Consider the following 20,441-nt stretch of genomic DNA (forward strand, 5'->3'; position numbering starts at 1 on the left):
AGCAGTCAGACCCCACATCCACGTCCCGCCATCTAGTGGATCTTTCATTCGCGAAAACCCTCATTAAAATAGAGAAACCGCGTTAAGACCCGTGTTTCTCTATTTTTGCAGTTGTTACAGTTGATGAAATTAAGTCAGATGAACTTATTTACTGATGCATGAATGATCTTAAAACTAAATACTATTTTATTCATCGCTCTTAAAAGTCTTTAAAGTTGAAGGTCTTCTCTAGGATAACGACTTAACGACCATGCGTCTTCAAGTCTTCAATGAAATCTGATACTAAAAGTGGTCACTATTTTGTATCACACAAAACGTGTCAATCCTTAATTTATTGTATTTCGTGTGTGACGTAACACGTACTTGGCCATTGTCTTTACGTCCCATAAACGTCTCATGGTGTTTTTACGGGTATTCCGAGGTTTATGGCCAAGTTAAGGGCTTCGAGGCTGGGTGGTCGGGCCGACTCAAAGGGCCGCGCCCCGAAACTCCGGCTCAAGGTCGTCGTAAAACGGCGCGGGCGCAGTCCTGCGCATTTGTCACTAGGGTTGACTGTCAATGTCAACTACTTTTGCTTTTTGAACTTATGCTCTTAACAATATAAAATTTCCCCTCTTATTAGATCGATAAATCGGTGCGGTCACAATCCTTCGCATTTGTTGAGGTCGATTCTTGTCAATGTACTTTCAGTAGTAGCGTAGTGCTCCCTTTGAAAGGTCAGGGTTTTTCTGAAAGTTATTTCTTTCAACTAGAAAAAGCTAAGTTCTTCTAGAATAGTACCTACATTCAGGGGTTTCGTTAAATTCGCTATATTTCAAAGGCTGTATTATCATATCTTTGTAGGATTTAATTTGACTTCCAAACATAGGCTAGAATAGAAACAGAATAATCTAGAAAAGTTTGAAAAGGTGTAAATATTTGTATTATTTTGTGTAGGGCTTTGGCAACCATAAGGATACCAATAGAAAGCAGGCAGTTGAAATCACTAGCTTAGATAAAAATAACATTGTAATAAATAATAGATCACAGTTTTTAGAGAATGCATGCGGTGTTCCGCAAGGTAGTGTTTTGGGACCTCTACTTTTTATACTTTACATAAACGACCTTCCTGATGTAACAAATCATAGATGTACACTTTTTGCAGATGATGTTTCGGTAGTAATCCCGTCCACAAAAAAGTCTGAGGAACATGAAACTGACATAAATGGTACAATTGACAAAATAATAACATGGCTAAATGATAACAATTTAACAGTAAATTTAAACAAAACTAATTTTATACAATTTGGGACAAATAGACAGACTAAACAAAAACTTAATATACATTATAATGATATAGACATTCAAGAAGCAGATAGTACTAAATTTTTGGGCGTTATCATAGATGATAACTGTGGCTGGAAGCAACAAATAGGAGCATTACGGGATAAATTAAACCGTTATGTATTTGTTCTGAGAAGACTGCGCTACACATCTACCTTGAATGCTTGTCTTGCAGCATATCATGGATATGTCGGCTCAATTCTGAGGTATGGACTTTTGGTTTGGGGAAATTCTACTGACATGAATTTATTATTTAAAGCGCAAAAAAAATGCGTAAGGGCAATTTGTGGTATGTCCCCTCGTCAATCCTGTGAGCCTGTCTTTAGAAAGCTACAAATATTGCCCCTACCTTGTCTGTACATCCTTGAGGTAGCTTTGTTTGTGAGAAATAATATTAATTTATTCAAAAAGCGAAAAGATGTTGTAAACTTCAATGTTAGAGATCCTAGTCATCTAGTATATGATAGCTTACCTAAACTTAAACATTATCTTGATCAGTGTGATGCCATGTGTGTTAAGATATACAATTGTATCCCGAACCATATCAAAAACCTACCAAATGCAAGATTCAAAAGGTCGCTTATAATATGGCTAAGTGACATGAATTTTTATAGGGTAAAGGACTTTCTTAATATGAGACATTGTAATAAGAAATTTTGACTAATTATTTTTGACATCATATTATTTTAATTGGAAATTGTATTTTTTTTGACATTAATAATTAATCTTCATCATTAACATTATTATTAAATTGTAAATATTTGCATGCCATTTATAGTAAGGTAAAACATGAGCACAGTTATTATTATTATCTATCCACATATATGTATATCACCATGTTTTAAGCAAATAAATTTATTTGATTTGATTTGATTTGATTTGAAGGGACAACCCTATTCCTGCATTTCATCTCATAATAACTTCGTCGCATGCACTCGAGTGGGCCTTTGTTTTGGTTTGCCAAAAACCCTTTGTGTGACTCCATTATTCGGACATTTATTGTAGTAGCACAATGCGTTTTAAAAAGCATATAAAATCAACGCTTATTTCTGGTTATAAAATAAACGGCGTAAAAGCTTTAGCAAGTTTTTAGTCTCAAGTAATGTAGGGTGATTTTTTTAGATTGTTTTGTTGCAAAATAACCTATTACAAATGCTTTATATGCCAGTGTTTACCTTGATGTTTCGTCGTTTATACTTTGTAGATACTTTAATTAAAACATTTACATAGTTTCATCAATCGGAGTATAAAAAAGTCTTTAAAGCAATTGCCTTATCGTACTTATGTGCTTTAAATCATTTTAAAAAATCTGGCTTTGTCCATTGTAGTGGCAGTTCTCCATAACGCGTATGGTTATCTTATCTCCCAGATATTTCGAACTATAAAAATAACCCAACATTATGGTGTGCTCACAAATAGATGTAGGTGTATCAACTGTTATTACGAAGTCATTGTATGAAGATTTTATTGTCGCAGGCGCGCGACCCGTTAAATTGTATGATTTTATTATGTTGTTATGATTGTCATTCAAAAGGTATGAAAATCATCAGCGTGGTTTCTGAAAACCGTGTCTGTTGTCATGAATAAAATAAACTAAATGAAGATTTTGAAGACTATAAAAAAACCCAGAGGACAATAATTTCAGGCCAATCAAGAGCTTTTTTTTATCTGTCAACAATCCAAATACTAAAATTATTATTTGTGACAATAGTGACGAGTTTCTTGCGCTGCTTCTTCTCAGCACTGGTCCATTTATTTTCCTGAAGCAGGTTAATACTGCACGTCCAAGTGATTTGCAAAAATAAAATGAATTTATGAATTTTAAGAGCACTGGGATAACTTTTGAAGTACTTCTCCCTATCTAAAACAAAATAATGGACTCACAAGTCACTTCACACGCCCCTTTTCTCTCAGAAAAAAGTGGCGCTACCAGTAGCACTTACTAAAGTGATAGGTTTGTTTACTAAGCGCTACCGAAGTTACCACATTAGGCGATAAAATTAAATGCTACCGTAAATACACACTCAAGGATAAAATCTTGTTGACTTTTGTGATGTGCCTTTTTCCTAGAGTTTTCATATACTAATTTTATTTTTCAGTCAACATTATTGAACTTTTCATTTTTGTTTCAAAAGTGCGCTTATTACAACTTTATAAAATGTCACTTATAGCTTTTAGCTTGATGTAGCGTCGTTTTAAGGATGGAATTAACATCAAAAGTTTTCTAAAAATGAAACCATTGATGACATTATAACGTTAATGTGAAACGTGGTCTATTTAAATGCATCTCAGCGACACAAAATTATGTTATTAGTGTTAAAAGAGTTTATTAGTTGTTGATTAATTTACAAATCATGTTCAAAAGTTTAGCTGCCAAGTTTTAGGGATGGCACCTGTAGGAAGCTTTTAACTGATGTTGAAATGATGTTTAATATTTTTGGTTTCTCGAAATGTGATTTATTAAACTTTCAATTCAAGATATCTAAGAAGCCTGTTGTTTGTCTTATGATTTTAGTCCCTAGAGTCTACACAACCTAGCGACGTTAATATCTGTCACGAATGTTAACTTAGTTAAAAGACGAAAGATATTTTAAGAACTCCTTAGCAAAGATTGTTATACTTATCTGCTTATTTATTCACGCGTTGACCAAAATAGATTATCAGTATTTACCAATTTAATGACTCGGAAATAATAAATAACAGTATTTGTTACGTACCATTTCTTTGTCCCGTGCTGTTATAAATAATATCTGTGTCAAACAAAATTATTTCTATGATAACCCTAACTTGAGCAAACCATGATGCAATAGCATGGACATCATCTATTTCGACGACTCAACTGTGTCGTCTACCTGCCTGTTCCGGGTGCAATCTAAAACCGTATCTCGCGTGGACACTGCGCTTAAAATGTCATTTGTGTGTACCTATACTCCTGGCTCCTCAGTCTATTTTGAACCTTAAATGAAAGGCATAAGGCGAACATCGATTCGGGAAATTCCTCATTTCGCGGCAGGCTGAACTGCTGCGGGTTAATACTCCGAAAAACGATATCCAAAGTTTCGAATTGCCATCCCTCTCACGCAAAGCGAGATCCCAGCATGAGCGACAGTGACAGATAGACCCGAAACTACGTAAACAGCGTTTCAGAGTAGACCTGCTGGTACTTACCGCGAAATGTATGTACCGATAGAGATCTAAGCGTTTTGTGTACACTTATCTCCGGCGCAAGTCGTTTGATGTGCAAATTAAGTATTTTGTTGAGCCGCCATCGTTTTAAGCGGACAGAAATAAAAATCAAAAGAAGAAACTACCTGAATACCATAGTAGTAACTCTATACTTAAATCTTAGGACTCAAGGTTAGCTTACATGTTTCTTTAATTTCTTGGCGGTTGAGGCATTGCTGAAGTCTGTCAAAATGTGTGGCACTTACGGCAAACTAATTTGTCAAGTAAAAAGTCATGATCATAATATTGTCCAGTCACCAAAATTCTGTATTCTGTTCCATGCATCTGTGCGCGGAAACTCGATATGCCCACGGCCATTGTTTTTAAAGTGTCCGATTTCAGTGGCCTACAATAACATCGACTGGTTTTATGTCAATGTTGTTTCTAGATAAAAAGTTTTAGTTAGTGCTTTTTCCAGTTTTTTTCAGAAAATGTGCTGTTCAAAGATTTTTTACGCTGACAATACAAATAACTAAATTCAAGTTGTATTTTTTGACGTGTACATTCCGTTAAATTCAGTTTTGAATTATTTTTTTGTGATCAAATAAAGCTGATAGCCGATGGAGCAGAAAAGTTCTTGAGTGGTGAGCACGGGCTGGAAAATGTGGTGTGGGCAGGCCCCCCACTAGGTGAACCGACGATCTGGTGAAGTACCTGGATGCGGGCAGCGCAGGACCACGACCGGTCCTATAGACAGTCCTTGGGGAGGCCTTTGTCCAGCAGTGGATGTCATTTAGCTGAAACGAAAGATGAAATAAGAATTACTTATCAGGCCTATACATAAAGCGCATAATATTGCGTCGATTGATCGAGCTAGATGACCAAAACAACTATAAGTCGATAGTGATTACGTTGAAAAATGGGTCAAGCATCCGTCGAAAATTGGTTCTACAAGTAAACAGTGGAGAAGCCATTATATCACGTTTTATCATCGTCATGGATTCGCCTCCTCCGCCTCTCGTGTCGCCATTTTTTGTTGCGTCATTGTCGTGCAGCATCACGACGACATAAACCAACCATGTTTGAAAGCACCTTTATGTACTTACCTTAAGAAGCAACATCAGTATCCCAAGCACGAACTCTCGTAATCGTATAGCAATCGTAGAACAGATTGTTTGATGTCATATAAGAAACAAATTTTGTTATTAATTTGCCTAAATAATTTGAAAAATGTAAAGAACGTAATAAAAGCTATTGTTGTCGACAGATATATTTTTATCGTCTAGTCAAAGAATTTGCTCTTGTTTCAAACAATACTTTGTTATGACAACTACAGCTCTACGATTACGAGACTTGTTCGTGCTTTGGGTACAATACTCTCGGATTAAACAAGGTTGTAGTTTGTTGAACCGACTTTTTTCGCACCGGTTACCGGTTCAAAAGTATCTCTATCCAGAGTTTTCAACCGACTTCAAAAAAGGAGGAGGTTCTCAATTCGACCCGTATGTTTTTTTTTTCTATGTTTGTTACGCGATAACTCCGCCAATTATGAACCGATTTGAAAAAATCTTTTTTCGGCGTATAGGTAATACTTCAAGGGTGGTCCCATTTAAATTTAATAATAGAAAAAACAACCCCCAAGGGTGGAAAATTGGGGATGAACTTTTTTATACGCAATATTTTTAATTTTTAGTTTTTTTTGTGTTCACGCATTTGAAGTCGGTTTTATTTTTTTTAAAAGTTAATTATTATCCGGTCAAATGAGATTGATCGACCCGATTGCTGGTGCGATGAACTGTGGCCGTAACACAACCGATTGTGTGAATAGTGTATGTCCAGGCGGCGGATTACTGACGGTGTGAGACAAAAAATGCTACTGATTAATTGGTTCTGGCATGTTGTGTAATTTAACTATTTGAGCCGTGAAAAAAGTAATCTGCTAAATAGTATCTGCCCAACAGATTCAAATAGAAATCTTTATTGTGTGTTCTTGGTTTTCTAAATCATTTACGTTGCGCCTTCAATCGTCAATTGAGACCTATCTGACACAATTATTCAAGCTTTTGTAAAGGAAATAATTATGTCCAAACGACAATGATAATACTTACTGATTCTGCTAATATGAAAAACCCTTCGGAAGGTTTGGCACTAGCTTCAACCTGACAGCCTGTATGCGGTGTACATATGTCACCGTAATATTGTGAATTCCGTCAGATTATAATCTGACGTAGTTAAATTACAATCTAACCTAACCTAACCCACTGTTAGTTTACAATCTAACGCGTTATAAATAAATAAATAAATATCCTTAGACATTTTACACTGCGCTTCTAGTCCCAAACTAAGCAAAGCTTGTACTATGGGTACTAGACAACGGATATAAACATACATAAATACTTTTTTTTTTGTAAATACATACTTATTATACATAGAAAACACCCAGTCCAATACAAACAAATATGTTCATGCACACAAATGTTTGTACTGTGCGGGAATCGAACCCGCTACCTCCGGAATAGTAGTACGTTCCGAACCACTACACCAAACGGCCGACTGATTATATTATATACTTAGATTAATAAAACCTAGATGGATAGTCTTCATACAAACGCTTCGTCAAGAGTGAGGCAAAAATCTTATGTCATTAGTGTCAATTTTGTTGGGGAGTGTAGACAGTGAAGGCGATTTTCCCGAAAGTAGGGAAATTTTTAATACGTTTTTAATTATTTTATAACTAACAAAAACAAAACGCATCATGTACTTACTTATTTATTGAATTCAAAGAACCTACCTAATTACAATAAGATAAATCGACTGAAAAGTCTCGATTTCATAAAAAAGGAAGTGTATTTGTACGGCGAACAATTGGGAAATAAATTTTCTTGTTACTGGTATCATTCCCGTATTTAATTTTTGAAAGCCAAATTCAAGCAAAATACGCGTCGAATCGTAGTACTTACTTATGAAATGTAACACTGGTCACTTTCTTTAGTTTTTCTGATGTATTTAGACACCCTTTCACAGCACAAACCGTCTTAATTAATTAAAAGTCGTCGGACGTGTTTACCAATTTTTCACTTTGACAGTTCATGTGACGTTTACGAGTAAGCCATTCTGGCTTACTAAAATCTGCCTCACCTTTCGTGCACTGACTATCTATCTAGGTTTTATTAATCTAAGATTATATATATAATCATATCATATCAGTATTATATTATACACCGTACGCTCTTGATATAACATGCAGTTCCTTGCAGACCCACCGCCGCCACTCGACGCGACATTATTTACATCTAAAGATAGGTCGTACGATCTAATTATAAACGTCATTAGCGATCTCTAAGGGCTTTTGCTCGAGCTTATCTCAGGTCTTAGGATATTTTAGTTATTGTTTTTGTAGGTACAGATAGCGTGACACCCAAAATGGGCAAAAAGTTAACTTTTTGGCAACACGTTTTTGTTACTGTAATAAGGACGTTTTGCGAACTTTTTGGCTACTTTGGGCGTCACGAACTATTTGACGGTGACTGTACAAATAGTGCTAGGATGTTTAATTTGTTGTCATAGACATTTGTACATTTTGAAATAACCTCTTGTATCTCAAAGTCCAAATTTTAATAAGCCGTTGTCAAAGGATTAGTGTCATTGACATCGTGGAAAGGGTATGTCTATCACCATTTCGTTGGTCCAATGTTTTAAGTAGACAATTGGTTAATAGGCTTAATTCAATTTGGGTGTGTTTGGGCCCTTATAATAAGCGTCTACAGACCCTACTCCTAAAATAATGTTTAAGACATAATTTATGTTTAGAATATTTTGTTTTATCATATAAACTATCTTTTTCCAGCGGCTTCGCCCGCGTTAATTTTGGTCTGTCACAGAATTTCTTTATCCATCCATATTCTTACAGCCTATGTTCATTAGGCATAATTTCATATCTGTCCAGTAGTTTCGAATCAAACATTTCTGTTTATAATGTGATGGCATTATCATAAAAGAAGCAAAGGGTTATACAATAAGTTTCTTTAACTTTAAGCCCTTTACCGAACATCAGGTTAATCTGACGAAAGGTCTACAACAGTTACAATGTTTTTTCCAAGGGCCATGTCTTATTGCTCAACGTTGTGCATCAAACTTTAAACTATGCGTAATTATACTACACTTAGCGCCTCCCGACCTTGCGTCAAGCAGTAACTGCTCAATTCGGCGGTCATTGCTATCGTGGTATTGACATCCTCTAGTTTATTTATATTTAGAATTAGAGATGTTATTTTTGAGCAGTTTTTATGCCCATAAAGTTATTATGAAAGATGTAAAACCATCAAAGCAGAGGATCTCATTTTTATTGTGAACGATGACAGCTATGTCCTCTTTGTTTTAAGTTTTCACTTTTGAAATGGCCTGAACGTTTCAGTCGTTCGGTTTTTGTTAGTTTGGCTTTGTTGTTCTTTTACAATAACAAAGCTGGTCAACTTTCGTTTTCAATAACCGAATTATACGCCGCTTATTCTCATTATAATCTTTGACAGACTACTGTATTGTTATTGCCACCTGTCAACCGATATCTTCTTGTTGAGACCTAAACGTCAAGTCATCTAATCGCCGATGATAGTAATTAGCGTGCAGCTGGTTGCAAAACGCTGTGACGACACGTTTGCGAGTCAAAATATAATTACGTACTGGTTTCCCGCACGTGTGGCCGGCGCGATCCCGCAGTTGTTTGGGCGACGTCAGGCGCGACTCACGCGCAGCCTCGCCGTAAACAATACGCGGCACGATAACGGAATCACCCATCGCACCATTCGCTCGCGCATTCAATCTTTTTTTTCTCTTACAACGTCATTAACCTTGCGCAATCTATGATGCAACTTCGCCGTTAACCCCCCAACCGCTAACCCAGTTCGACCGTTCCCACTAACCCGCGCCGTGTCAGTACACGGAATGCACGCACGTGCTCACCCCGCGCCACTCGCCGCCTTTGTCCAATCGTAGGAGGGCGAGGGCTACCGGCGAGTCTCCGCCGGCAAATCGCGGCTGGTGTACGACTTTACCGCGACGGAAAACGCCGATCCCGCCCGACAGGAGCCGAAACGCGCATCGACAACCCCCAGTGCCGCTCCAGCCCCCAACATGGCCGCAATGGTAGCCAGCGCGCCGCCGGTCGCCGCGACGGTGACTAAAAAACCATCGCTCAAGAAATACAGGGCTCCCACGCCGCCCAGCAAGAACCAGCTCGGCGACGACGAGGATAAAGACAAAGAGAACAACGCCGCACAGGCAGAACAAGAAAGCGATGACGCAAGCGATTGTATACAAACAAAGCCGGAGCCGGCTGATCAAAAACCGGCGGCCGAGAAGGGCTCGCCCGCGGCTAAAAGACTCGCGCCCAAGCTGAATGGGAATGTTGACAGAAGCTCAGTGTTGTCCAGAGCTGCCATGTTCGAAGCGGGCAGCCCGAGGAATAAGGACCCCGCCGAAATGTCTTTACGCGAACGCAAAGCGCTGTTCGAAAAAAACAAGGGCGCCGCTATAGTGCCCAAGGCGCCCTTCGGCATGGCACCCTCGGCCAAAACCCTGCACGGCGACAATAAAGGTAAGTTTTGTTTGTTTTCTATTTATAGTGCGGTGCCAACTGTGAAACTTTAAAAACGTATGCTTTCGGGTTACACCGGGTATTGTATGCACAGCGATTATGTTCTGTTTATGGTCTGTAACCGATTCGGACGAGTTTATTATATTACAAATAATATTTTTAAAGGTTACGTGAGTTCATATTAAATAGGTAGATCTCGCCACAAATGACAATGGTTTTCCCTTGAATGTTTTGTTGTGCTCATTTCACAGTAAATGACAGTGATTCAGAATCGTATTAATCAATCCGAAACTACAATACACGTAAATGTCAATAAGTACTGGTTACTTACCCTACTTAGCATGACCTCTGCACCAGCTTAATAAAGTCGAATATTCAATAACATTACATACAATTTTCCTCAAAATCAACAACTTGGTATGGGTGTTGTTCACTGTTAGGCGAGAACTAGGTGAATCCAAATTTTTATCCCGGCTAAAGTGTTTAAACTAAAAACTCATTAATGGTGTTTAGAAGCATATGAAGAAACCCAAACACGATAAGTAACAAGTTTAATCACTGTAAATTTTCCATAATCAGCATAACATCTGGTGCTGTGTTGCCTGCCAATCAAAGTATAGGAAAGAAAAATCCACAATAAATATCTGTGCACTAGTGTCTTGGTCCAGTGCAAATCGCAACGATCTCCATTAGACCGGAACCATTGCACGGGTTACAAGATACGGCAGTTGCTTAATTGTTTACGGATATTATAAATACCAATCCAAGATTTGTACAGAAATCAGGCTTGTATTCGGAAGGGAAATTAATTCGATTGACCTTTAAAATCGCTTTCAACGTGAAAACTTGTTTAAAGTAGAAAGTTTTCCAGGAAATACAATATCTGATAAAAACCTGAAAATAAAACAATTCCATTGAACTTCCAACAGACAAAAATGATTCCAAAATAGTTTCCAGACTAACGATTAATATCAATACAGAACCTACAGCTTTTCAATAATAAAATCTAAATAATGCAGTTCTTGTGATTTTGTCGCAACATATTACTATTCTTCTAAGGCCATATGATTATTTTAGAGTTTAATATTGATGCATTTGATTTTCGAAATTAATGCAAACGATTTTGACCTTTAGAGTTGTCATTTTTAACCAGCATGTATATTAAAATTGCAAAAGGTCATCCAAAATTTATGACTCCAGTACCAGTCACGACTGTCCAGAGGTCTAGGTTTGAAATTATGAATCTTAATGTCTGCTCCAAAGAGGCCAGTTTATTCAATAACACAGTATTGACCCGTATGACAGTAGGGTTACTTCACATACATGAGGAATGAAGTACTTGCTTCTTTATCACAACATAGTATAAAACAAAGTCTCCGTCTGTCAGATTTTTCTCCAAAACAAAGCTTAAAACTCTACTCAGTCTTGATCTCTATCAATTTATTAGGTACTAGCTGACCCGGCGAACTTCGTACCGCCTTAGCGTAGAGATTTTCTTAATATTTTTTTCCGTAAGAACCATCCTTGGACTTCCACAAACATTAAAAAAAAAGAATTATCGAAATCGGTTCAGCCGTTCACACGTGATGCCGTGACAACGCGAAACGGGTTTCATTTTTATATATATAGATTGGTTGAATTTAAATATTTGGATAATTACAGGACAGAATCACTCACTCTTTTGCAAGAGTGAATCATAGATTCAATATTTAAGTCAGATCTTAATGGAATATAAGTACCTATCTTTAGTGAGTGAGTGAGTGGTAAGTCTTTTAAACGCTGCTTTTGGCATTGTGAAATGTTCAGACATTTTTGTGTATAAAGTTTTCTCTACCTGGAAGTCCACGGTGGCCAAGGACTTAGAGCGTGACCACACAAAAAATTCGACAACCCAGACTGTCCTGGTGCTTTAGAACAAGGAGAGCCGACCCCAAATAATGGGAAAAAGGGCTAGGGAAAAGAAGAAGATAGAGATGGAGTTGTTGAGTGATGTGAAACTGCTGCATCAAACTCCCAATATGTCGCTAGCACTAAACCTGGAGATGTAATCTCAAATCAGGTTCTGAATTATTGATATTAGCTTTTTATCGGCACACATTCTCAGACTTCATAATTAATGTGTGTTATAACGGCGTAGCACATGTAGATAGGGTTGCCATCTCTAAAATTTGGGAACCAGGACAAGATGCGTGAAAATCCCGGATTTTGGAGCCCAGAACCTTGATGTGTCAGCAGGTTTTTTTTAATACCCGGACAATAAATAAAAACCTCCCGGACGTTCCTCGGACGCCCTCTAAACTAGGACAAATCCGGGGAAACCCGGACGAATGGCAACCCTACATATAGAGCTATGCTAATTGGTGGATTGTGTTACTTTTTATACGTGACCAAATCTAAGTGCCAATTTGGGTGCCTTTAACCGCTATATTGAGCATAGTTTAGAATTAGAGCTAAGATTCTTCTGTGCGATGAAATTTTGATGTATCGGCTTTCATCTCTTTTACACATGATCGCATTTAAGATGAATGAAGCCGAATATTATACCAACTAGTTTTTGTCTGCGACTTTGCTCAAGTCGATTTCAGCCTGTCAGAAAATTTTCATCGCGTGTGAAGGGAGACACCTTCTAAAACTGAGAAAAATATCTAATATTTTACTACGGGTTTTAAACTCTATCAAATTTAATTTAAATCAGTTAATTGGTTTGAACCTGAAAGAGTAACAAACATCCATCCATTTGCACAAACTTTCATATTAATAGAAATATCATAGTGAAGTTTTTTGTCAAAATTTTTCGAATAGCGTTCTAGTTAGTTAAAAACCATGTTTTTTAAATCACTTTTTGCGGTCATTAAAATCAAATTGTTTTTTCCAATTAAAATGGCATGCTTCATTTGTTTTCATTTAATGTTAAAGACCCTTTTGGAACGAGTTTTTCTAAGAACACTAGTGCGTTTTATTTAAGTTATTGTCGTATAATTAATTACTTTGGTAATTAGTGTTATTTATTGCTAATACCTATTTCGAGTAGAAAAGTTAGCAATGATATCTTTTTTAGTGTCGTACTCGTAATACTAACAATGATATTAATCGATGAAAATGTAGAGATTTTAAAATCCTTCGGCAAGATAATAAAACCGATGAAAGTTGTATTATTGGCAACAAAAAGAAAAATTAAGCAATTACAAAATGAGAGTTCAAATTGCACAATATGTTTCAATCGTTACTTATTCGGTCGTTTACCTGTAATCCTTGATTTGCGTTTACTTTGCGTAATTAACACGCAAAGCTATGTCCCCATTTAATTTGTGTGGATTTTCTCTTTTTTTTTACCTTAGGCCACATGTCTGCGAGTTAAACCCAACTTTTTTGTTTATCCATATTTGTGTTATCGTTAAGTATCTCGCTTTGAACTAGAGGGTTGACAAATCCACCAAAATACGGGGAACGTTGTTAAGAGAGTGCTAAAAGACGAAGGTAATATCTACCATAAAGATGCGACGAGTTTTTTTTATCCATAACGAGGAAGCTCTTGGCCTGCATCTCACCTGATGGAAAGTGATGATAAGTCGAAGATAAGGAAGGTGGAAGCTCGCCCGGAATCCCCAACCTCAGAGGAACTAGCTATCTTACCTCCAACTAAAGATGCAAGTAACATGGCTGCTATGACCCAAATGCAATTTTAACATACAAACCACCTTTAACCTCCTGAGTACCAGACATACTTTTTTTGGAGTTGCGTTATGAAATTTTTGTAGTGCACTACATTATGGTAAGATAGTATAAAAAAAAATAGATAAAAAATTATTAAATTGGAAAATCTTGTTTTTCACTATGTCCTTTATAAAGGACAACGGTATTTAATCAAAATGTCATTCGTAAAGGACATAGCCATTTTTTGCGGGTTAATCTAGAATATACTACAAATAATAGGTTATTTTAAACATAATTTTAGATGTATAATATTTATTTTTATTGTTCTTTATCAAAATTAACGAAATTCAAATTTTTATCAACATAATTCTCAAAATTTTACTTTCTCTTACAAAATCACTATAATTGAACATTAGAAACATTAGAGATCAGTCAGTTCTTCATAATAGTTAGTTTTTAAGACTCAAATTTATGAATTCTACATGGAAATTGGTGAAAGAATTGGGATTAGAAGTGAAACACAGGTAGATCCCACATTTTTTGCAGAGAAATGTAGTTTTTTATTACAACCAATGCTTCTGCAGCGCGATTGTTTTACACTATGTTCTGGAAAATAGGCAGGTTGCATCATTTTTTTAATTTTCTGTTTTTGGTGTGTCATTTAATTTGAGTGTTAGCATTGTTTTGCATAGCTGTCTGGCGTAGATACCGATGGCGAACCAACACCTCGGTACGGCCACGACTAAAGCCACGCGAACATCCCCGCTCCCGCGATGCAATACTAAGTCGTCCTCTTATTGGTGGTAGATATGAGGAATCTGATGATGCATAAGATGTTTGAGAATCCACAGGAGTGATCAAAGCTATCTCTCCCTCATCCGAGCTACTAGATTCACTGATACGATGGTCATTTGTCATTTGTTGGAATTTTGGTGGGAATAACTCAGGATTTTCATCGGAATCATCACCAGAAAAGTCCAATTTGGAGTCATCAAGATATCTGCAATGATAACTTTTTTTAACCGCTGTAAAAAACTTAAATTTACGTATATGTACTTTACATAGAACATCAGAACTCTAGAATTTTAGTATTAATTACATGCTATTGTACTTTGCAAAGGACATAAAAAATGAAATTGAGGGTAGGACCACAGTATTTATTTCTTCAACAAAATAGAACTTCAAATCCTTAGTTTACACAACTAATATATTATTTAACACAAAATAACACATATTTGCTTATTATTTCTATAGATGAATAAAGATTTATTTACCTTTGCGCGGAATCAAAGTCACAGATTTATCTCTGGACGCCATTTTAGACCAAATTACAGATAATAGTTGATGTTTTCATTTTTTACCATAGATTAGTGTTGCCAAGTAACATTAAAAGTTACATAGTTTAGTGTTTTCTAGTAAAATGAAGCCAACAGATTTTTTTATTTTTTATGTACTGTGTGTAGGACAAATGTACGCAGGAGGTTAAGTCCGTATTAAAATTCGCACGTTGCTTACATGACTCATAAATAGGTTGAAAATTACTCGCAGCCGACTTTTTGGTGGCCGAACAGTTATTACCGCGAAGTCATGAAACTTTTATGTTTACAGTCCAACTTAACATGCGCTTAAAAGGATGTTGTCACTGATAACGGGCAAGCCGGCACCAGTATGAAGTTAATTGTTTGAGCTAGGTTCTGGGTGACCTGGTCGTGTTAATAACAAATATTTATGGGTGAATGGCACAGTTCTCATAAGGCTTCGTGCAGATTTGATTTAAAGAAATTTGCAAGTAACGCGATAGATTGCTAACACGATTTTTGATGTGAATTGTGTCTGAGTGCTGACGAAGACTTCATTGGGACGTCTAATCTTCAAAAGTTAAAGAAGTAAAAAGTAGACAAAACGTAAATTCAAATCGTCACTGTTTCTTCAACAGACTTCACAAGATATTCTTTGGTACAGCCTAAGTATCACTTTAGCCTCAAAAATGAGCAGTAATATAAATTAACACATTAAGCTTACAAACAAGAAAAGCAAGTCTTTTTCCAAGTAATATTATAGGCTACAAAATAACAATACGAAGTTGTGTCGTTCTCACAAAGTCGCAAACCACGCTTCCAAGTTTCCAACGAAAGGCAGCCGCACGCGCATTTTCAACATACCAAAGATGACAAATGGCCTTACGGTTTCAGCCATAACTCTAGCTTTACGAGATGAGTCTAGCTCATTTACAACACAATGCTGCGAGTAATCGAAACAGTTGGAAATGCAAATACGCTGCTATTGTCTTGGCGAACACCGATTATGGTCAAGGAAGCCGATATGCTAAATGTGCTTAACCCTTGAAGCTGAAAGACCTTTGAAATTATATTTATTGAAGACTGAAATGTACTAAAATGGTGAATCTACTAATTCACCAAAAGATTTTTGTTGGATTGCCTTTAGTAAACTGACTTGTGGTGACTAAATGACCTGTTAATGATGATTAAGATTGTAAATATTAGTTTGTTAACTTTCCAATAGCCCTTGATGACAAGGGCATGTCTAAAATAAACTTATAATTAATCAATCCGGGTATTAAATAGCATTGGATAACACCGGGTATCTGACAAATTACTTAGATCTGTATAAGATTCTGCATTTCTTGACCAACTCTTGATAAATTCTTGATTACTATGCAGGATTCTGATATTAAAATTAGTTGTAGTGCAGATACGCGCTACTGTCCAAAGCTAGTTACGCGGATTTGCACTATTCTTGACGTTAAGTCTCCCTTTTTAACCGACTAAAAAAAGGAGGAGGTTCTATGTTCGGCTGTATGTATTTTTTTCCTTCATTTCTTCTAAAATGAGCTGGCAACCCACATTATGTATTGTCAAATGCATAAAGCACTTTCTAAACTGCAGTATTGGGCCAAACTAGGCCCCGACGGAACGAATCTTCGGCTCACACTTCGGACCGATCTGATGACAGGGGAAAGTTGAACAGACAATCGTTGTTCACTCGGAGAACCGAGCAAAATTGGGAAATTGGTGTTCTTTGCTTTGAACATTTTTGAAAAAGCTTTTAACTGCTTCATAATTGAAAAAGTTTCTTCATAGTTGGGAAGTTTGGTTGTTTAAATATACTTATAACATGTTTGTTTTCGTTAACAATTTCAACATAATAGCTAAAACTTTTAGCAGTAAAATGGCAACTTTTTCGATTTTAACGAATACTTCAATGTCTGCAATTATAGGCACTGAAGTAAAAAACATAACCCTCCTTCTGGCGCAGTCGGGTAATAAAGGTACACTTACAAATTACGTCTCATTACAATTAACTTGTGTGTGCATAATCATTTTATTAACATCTTGCAAGACGTGCTCAAAACAATACACATGAAGCGCATATCTTGGACGAATAAACCACTGGACGCGTAACGAGTGACGTTTTCGTCTTTACCCCGCTAGCACTTACCATGGCTAAATTAGCCATGGTAAATGTTGTCAGGTTGTCACTTTGTCAGTATGACGCCAGCTCTCGAAGAGTAAAAATATCACGACAAATGGGTAAATGCGCCGTACTTTATTGCAAAAATTATTCCTGTCACACAAGAAATGTTTCTTATCACGCGTAAGTACATTTTAAATCTATTATAGTAGCTATTTTTTCGTAAAATAAATAAAATTTGATATGTAAACAAAATATGATTACGTCATTTTAAAAAGTACTCATTGTACATGTAAATGCTTAAAACATGTAGCATATTTAATTTGGTTGGATTATAGGTTTCATTCATTCATTCACATCTCATTTTTTATGACGTAAAGGGCTTGAAAAATGTCGATAAGTTTATCGATATACCAAACAAACTGAAACTGAAATTATTCAAATTAATTTTAGATTTTGATAGATTTTTTTGTTTTGATAATTTTAGTCACATGAAACAAAAGATTATGAGATAGACATAGATGGAACATACAAAACAAGCACACCAGTAAATGTAAGTAATAATTACACCTTTTTTGAAATATGTTGTACATCAAAATACTGGTCAAATTTGAATAAAATATTTTTGATGTTGATTGATTTTTTGGCTTTATTTTAGTCACATGAAACAAAAGATGATGAGATCCACACAGATGGAACATACAATTTAAACTTTTCATTGCATCTAAATATTAACACTGCAGTACACGCGCCCCCTTTTTTACACGAATACACGCGCGGCCTACTCTGGTAAGCCAATTTAAAATCACTGTTAATCAGTTTGTAAGCAATTTATGTATAGAATTACTATGCAAATGATAAAAGTGTTTTTTATAGTTATTTTATAATCAAAGTTTATTTATATAACTATTTGGGATCAAACATTATAAACAGATTAAAAAGTTGTAAATTTTTTGGACCAAAATTGCACTCTGAGACCAATGTTAACAAAAAACAATTGACTGATAAAATATGATTTGTTTTTTATCTGTCATAGTATTCAAGACATTCTACGGCCTGGTACACGGGGTAAATCCATTTGTTGCAAGTTTTTCATAGTTTTTTTGTCGAGTGATTTCGGGCTTTTGAGTAGATCCGCAGTTTTGACGGCCAATTTTAGAAAAGTGCGCAGACGTTAGCGACCCAACCTGTACTGGCTTACTGACAAATTTAGTAAACGAGGCTTTCCTGGAATGCCAGCTCTTTGGCGCAAGTTTTCAAAAAGTTATAGCGTAAAGTGTTACCCTGGTCTACTATAGTAGTCCGCGCGTGTACTCTAGTGTTAATAATGTCATCACAAAAATACGCCAAATGACTACAATTATTATTTTTTATTTCATTAAGGGCCGATTTTTCAATCGTTAGATAACTTTTAACTGAAGAATAAGTTTGGCACATTGACAGTTTTAGTATGGGAAATATGTCAAAATGACAAGGTTATTCTTCAGTTAAAAGTTATTCGACGATTGAAAAATCAGCCCTAACAGGTTTTATTTTCGGTATGCAATACCGAGGTGGAACCTTTTAGATCTGTGTCATCCCCTCACGTTTAGTGAAATACCGGGGTGGTTGGAACTTGATTTGGTCCATCCTGTCATCAACTGTTTTTCAATGGGATGACTTCTGAACATCAAAGAGATCTTGACTGTCAAGATACGTGAATTAGGCCACTGAACTTTTCAAAACAAAATCAACACAGGTGAAATATCTGAGCATCTCCCTTGACAATAAATTGAGCTGGGCAAGTCATATCGACAACATGCATAGTGCCTAGCAAACATAGCGGCCATGGGTTGTATGAGAACCACTCTATCGGCACCACTTGACTTCTTTCTGAATCTCAGACATTTAGACCTCATTATTCAGGAGGAAGCACAAGCACCCACTCTAAGACTTAAAGGAAACGATCTATGAAAGCAAAACAAGGAGACAGGATATTCCGCGATTCTGCACAAAACCCTAAAAGAAATACCCCCCATCAACAGGATAGGTACCCTGTGTACACATCTTCGACCAAAGATAATATCCAGCTTACAGCGGAAACGCGAAATTGCTCTGGAATCAATGAAGTTAGGATATACCGACGTCTTCAAAACTGAAATAAGTACTAGGAGGTCTTCTCGAATGACCTAAACATAAGAATATCAACAACATTAGATAAGAATTAAATATTCTCAGATAGTGCATCCGTACTGCAAGCGCTACAAAGCAATACATTGTCATAATGTTATCAAATTGTGTTTCATGAAATGTATAGAAATAGGCTATTGATGAAACTTTTGTCCGTGACGTGAGACAGATTATAACATTTGTTGAGACCAAAAGCTAGTTAGCAGTCGATCGTAACAGAATATTACTTGTTTATTGCTTTACGAATTTGATAATGATAACACAGCCAAAAAATATTTCACCTAGTTACCTACCTATATGAATAATTTGTAATATTATTTGTACCTATGATTTACCAATGGCATTATAATAAACACGATAGGTACAATAATTAATTATAGTCTTTCAATTAAAGAAACTTTCAATATTAAATCAATCCATAATTTATTTATCTCGTTAGGTTCATTCATTCATTCATTTACATAACTATCGATAAAAATTTACGATCTTTTCCCAGCACTAAATGTCATTATTTGACAATTGTCAAACCTCTCCCCCCGCAAAAAGTGGTTGATCGTGTTTCCTTAGAAATCTTGTAGGTTTCGTGTCCAGTGGTTTATTCGTCCAAGGCTCATATGGACTAAAATATAAGTCTTAACCGGGCGTTTAAAGCACCTGCCCTTTACATCCCTTCAAGCAGCTGCGAAATAGAAAATTACACTTGGTTACATTAAAAACACTGGACAGTGGACATATTACATTAATGGTTAAACTTCCGGCACAGTTTATAATTGTTTTAACCCTGGGACGGCGTTTAACTACTATCATTAGCTTCTGTTTGCTTCTCTAAAAGCATATGAGTATAGTGCAATATAGTTTAATGCACTCACGTGTATGATTATGTGCTGTAAAATTTTACGCATCAGTAAACAATCATTCACAAAGCGAATCGCTCTTTTTATACGTGTATAAATAAATTCATTTTTTCTAAAAAGTCTAAACCTGGCGCCAATTTGATATAATTCGGTTGGACTCTCTCTCTCTCTCTCTCTCTCTCTCTCTCTCTATCTGATCAGGAAAGAAAGATAAAATAAAATTAGTATTGTATTGTGCAGTAGATCTTATA

General features: G+C 36.2%; 1 protein-coding gene and 1 long non-coding RNA gene across 5 annotated transcripts in view; both read left to right on the top strand.

Moving 5' to 3' along the window:
* scra (anillin, actin binding protein) overlaps positions 1-20,441 on the top strand; it is a 64,903-nt gene that overhangs the window by 6,532 nt on the left and 37,930 nt on the right. For 3 of the 4 annotated variants that reach the window (XM_028319083.1, XM_028319084.1, XM_028319085.1), the window contains exon 7: positions 9,481-10,081. In XM_028319083.1, coding sequence (XP_028174884.1) covers positions 9,481-10,081 — 601 coding nt within the window. The remainder of the gene's footprint in view (positions 1-9,480; positions 10,082-20,441) is intronic. The other variant, XM_028319086.1, reaches the window with a different exon arrangement.
* Positions 17,313-17,752, top strand: LOC114363389 (uncharacterized). The gene is made up of 2 exons (XR_003656778.1): positions 17,313-17,350; positions 17,655-17,752. It is a non-coding gene; the product is annotated as an uncharacterized LOC114363389 (long non-coding RNA).

The sequence above is a fragment of the Ostrinia furnacalis genome, unplaced genomic scaffold (assembly GCF_004193835.3).
Source record: "Ostrinia furnacalis isolate ACB-3 unplaced genomic scaffold, ASM419383v2 OfSCF7086, whole genome shotgun sequence".
Lineage (NCBI taxonomy): Eukaryota > Metazoa > Arthropoda > Insecta > Lepidoptera > Crambidae > Ostrinia > Ostrinia furnacalis.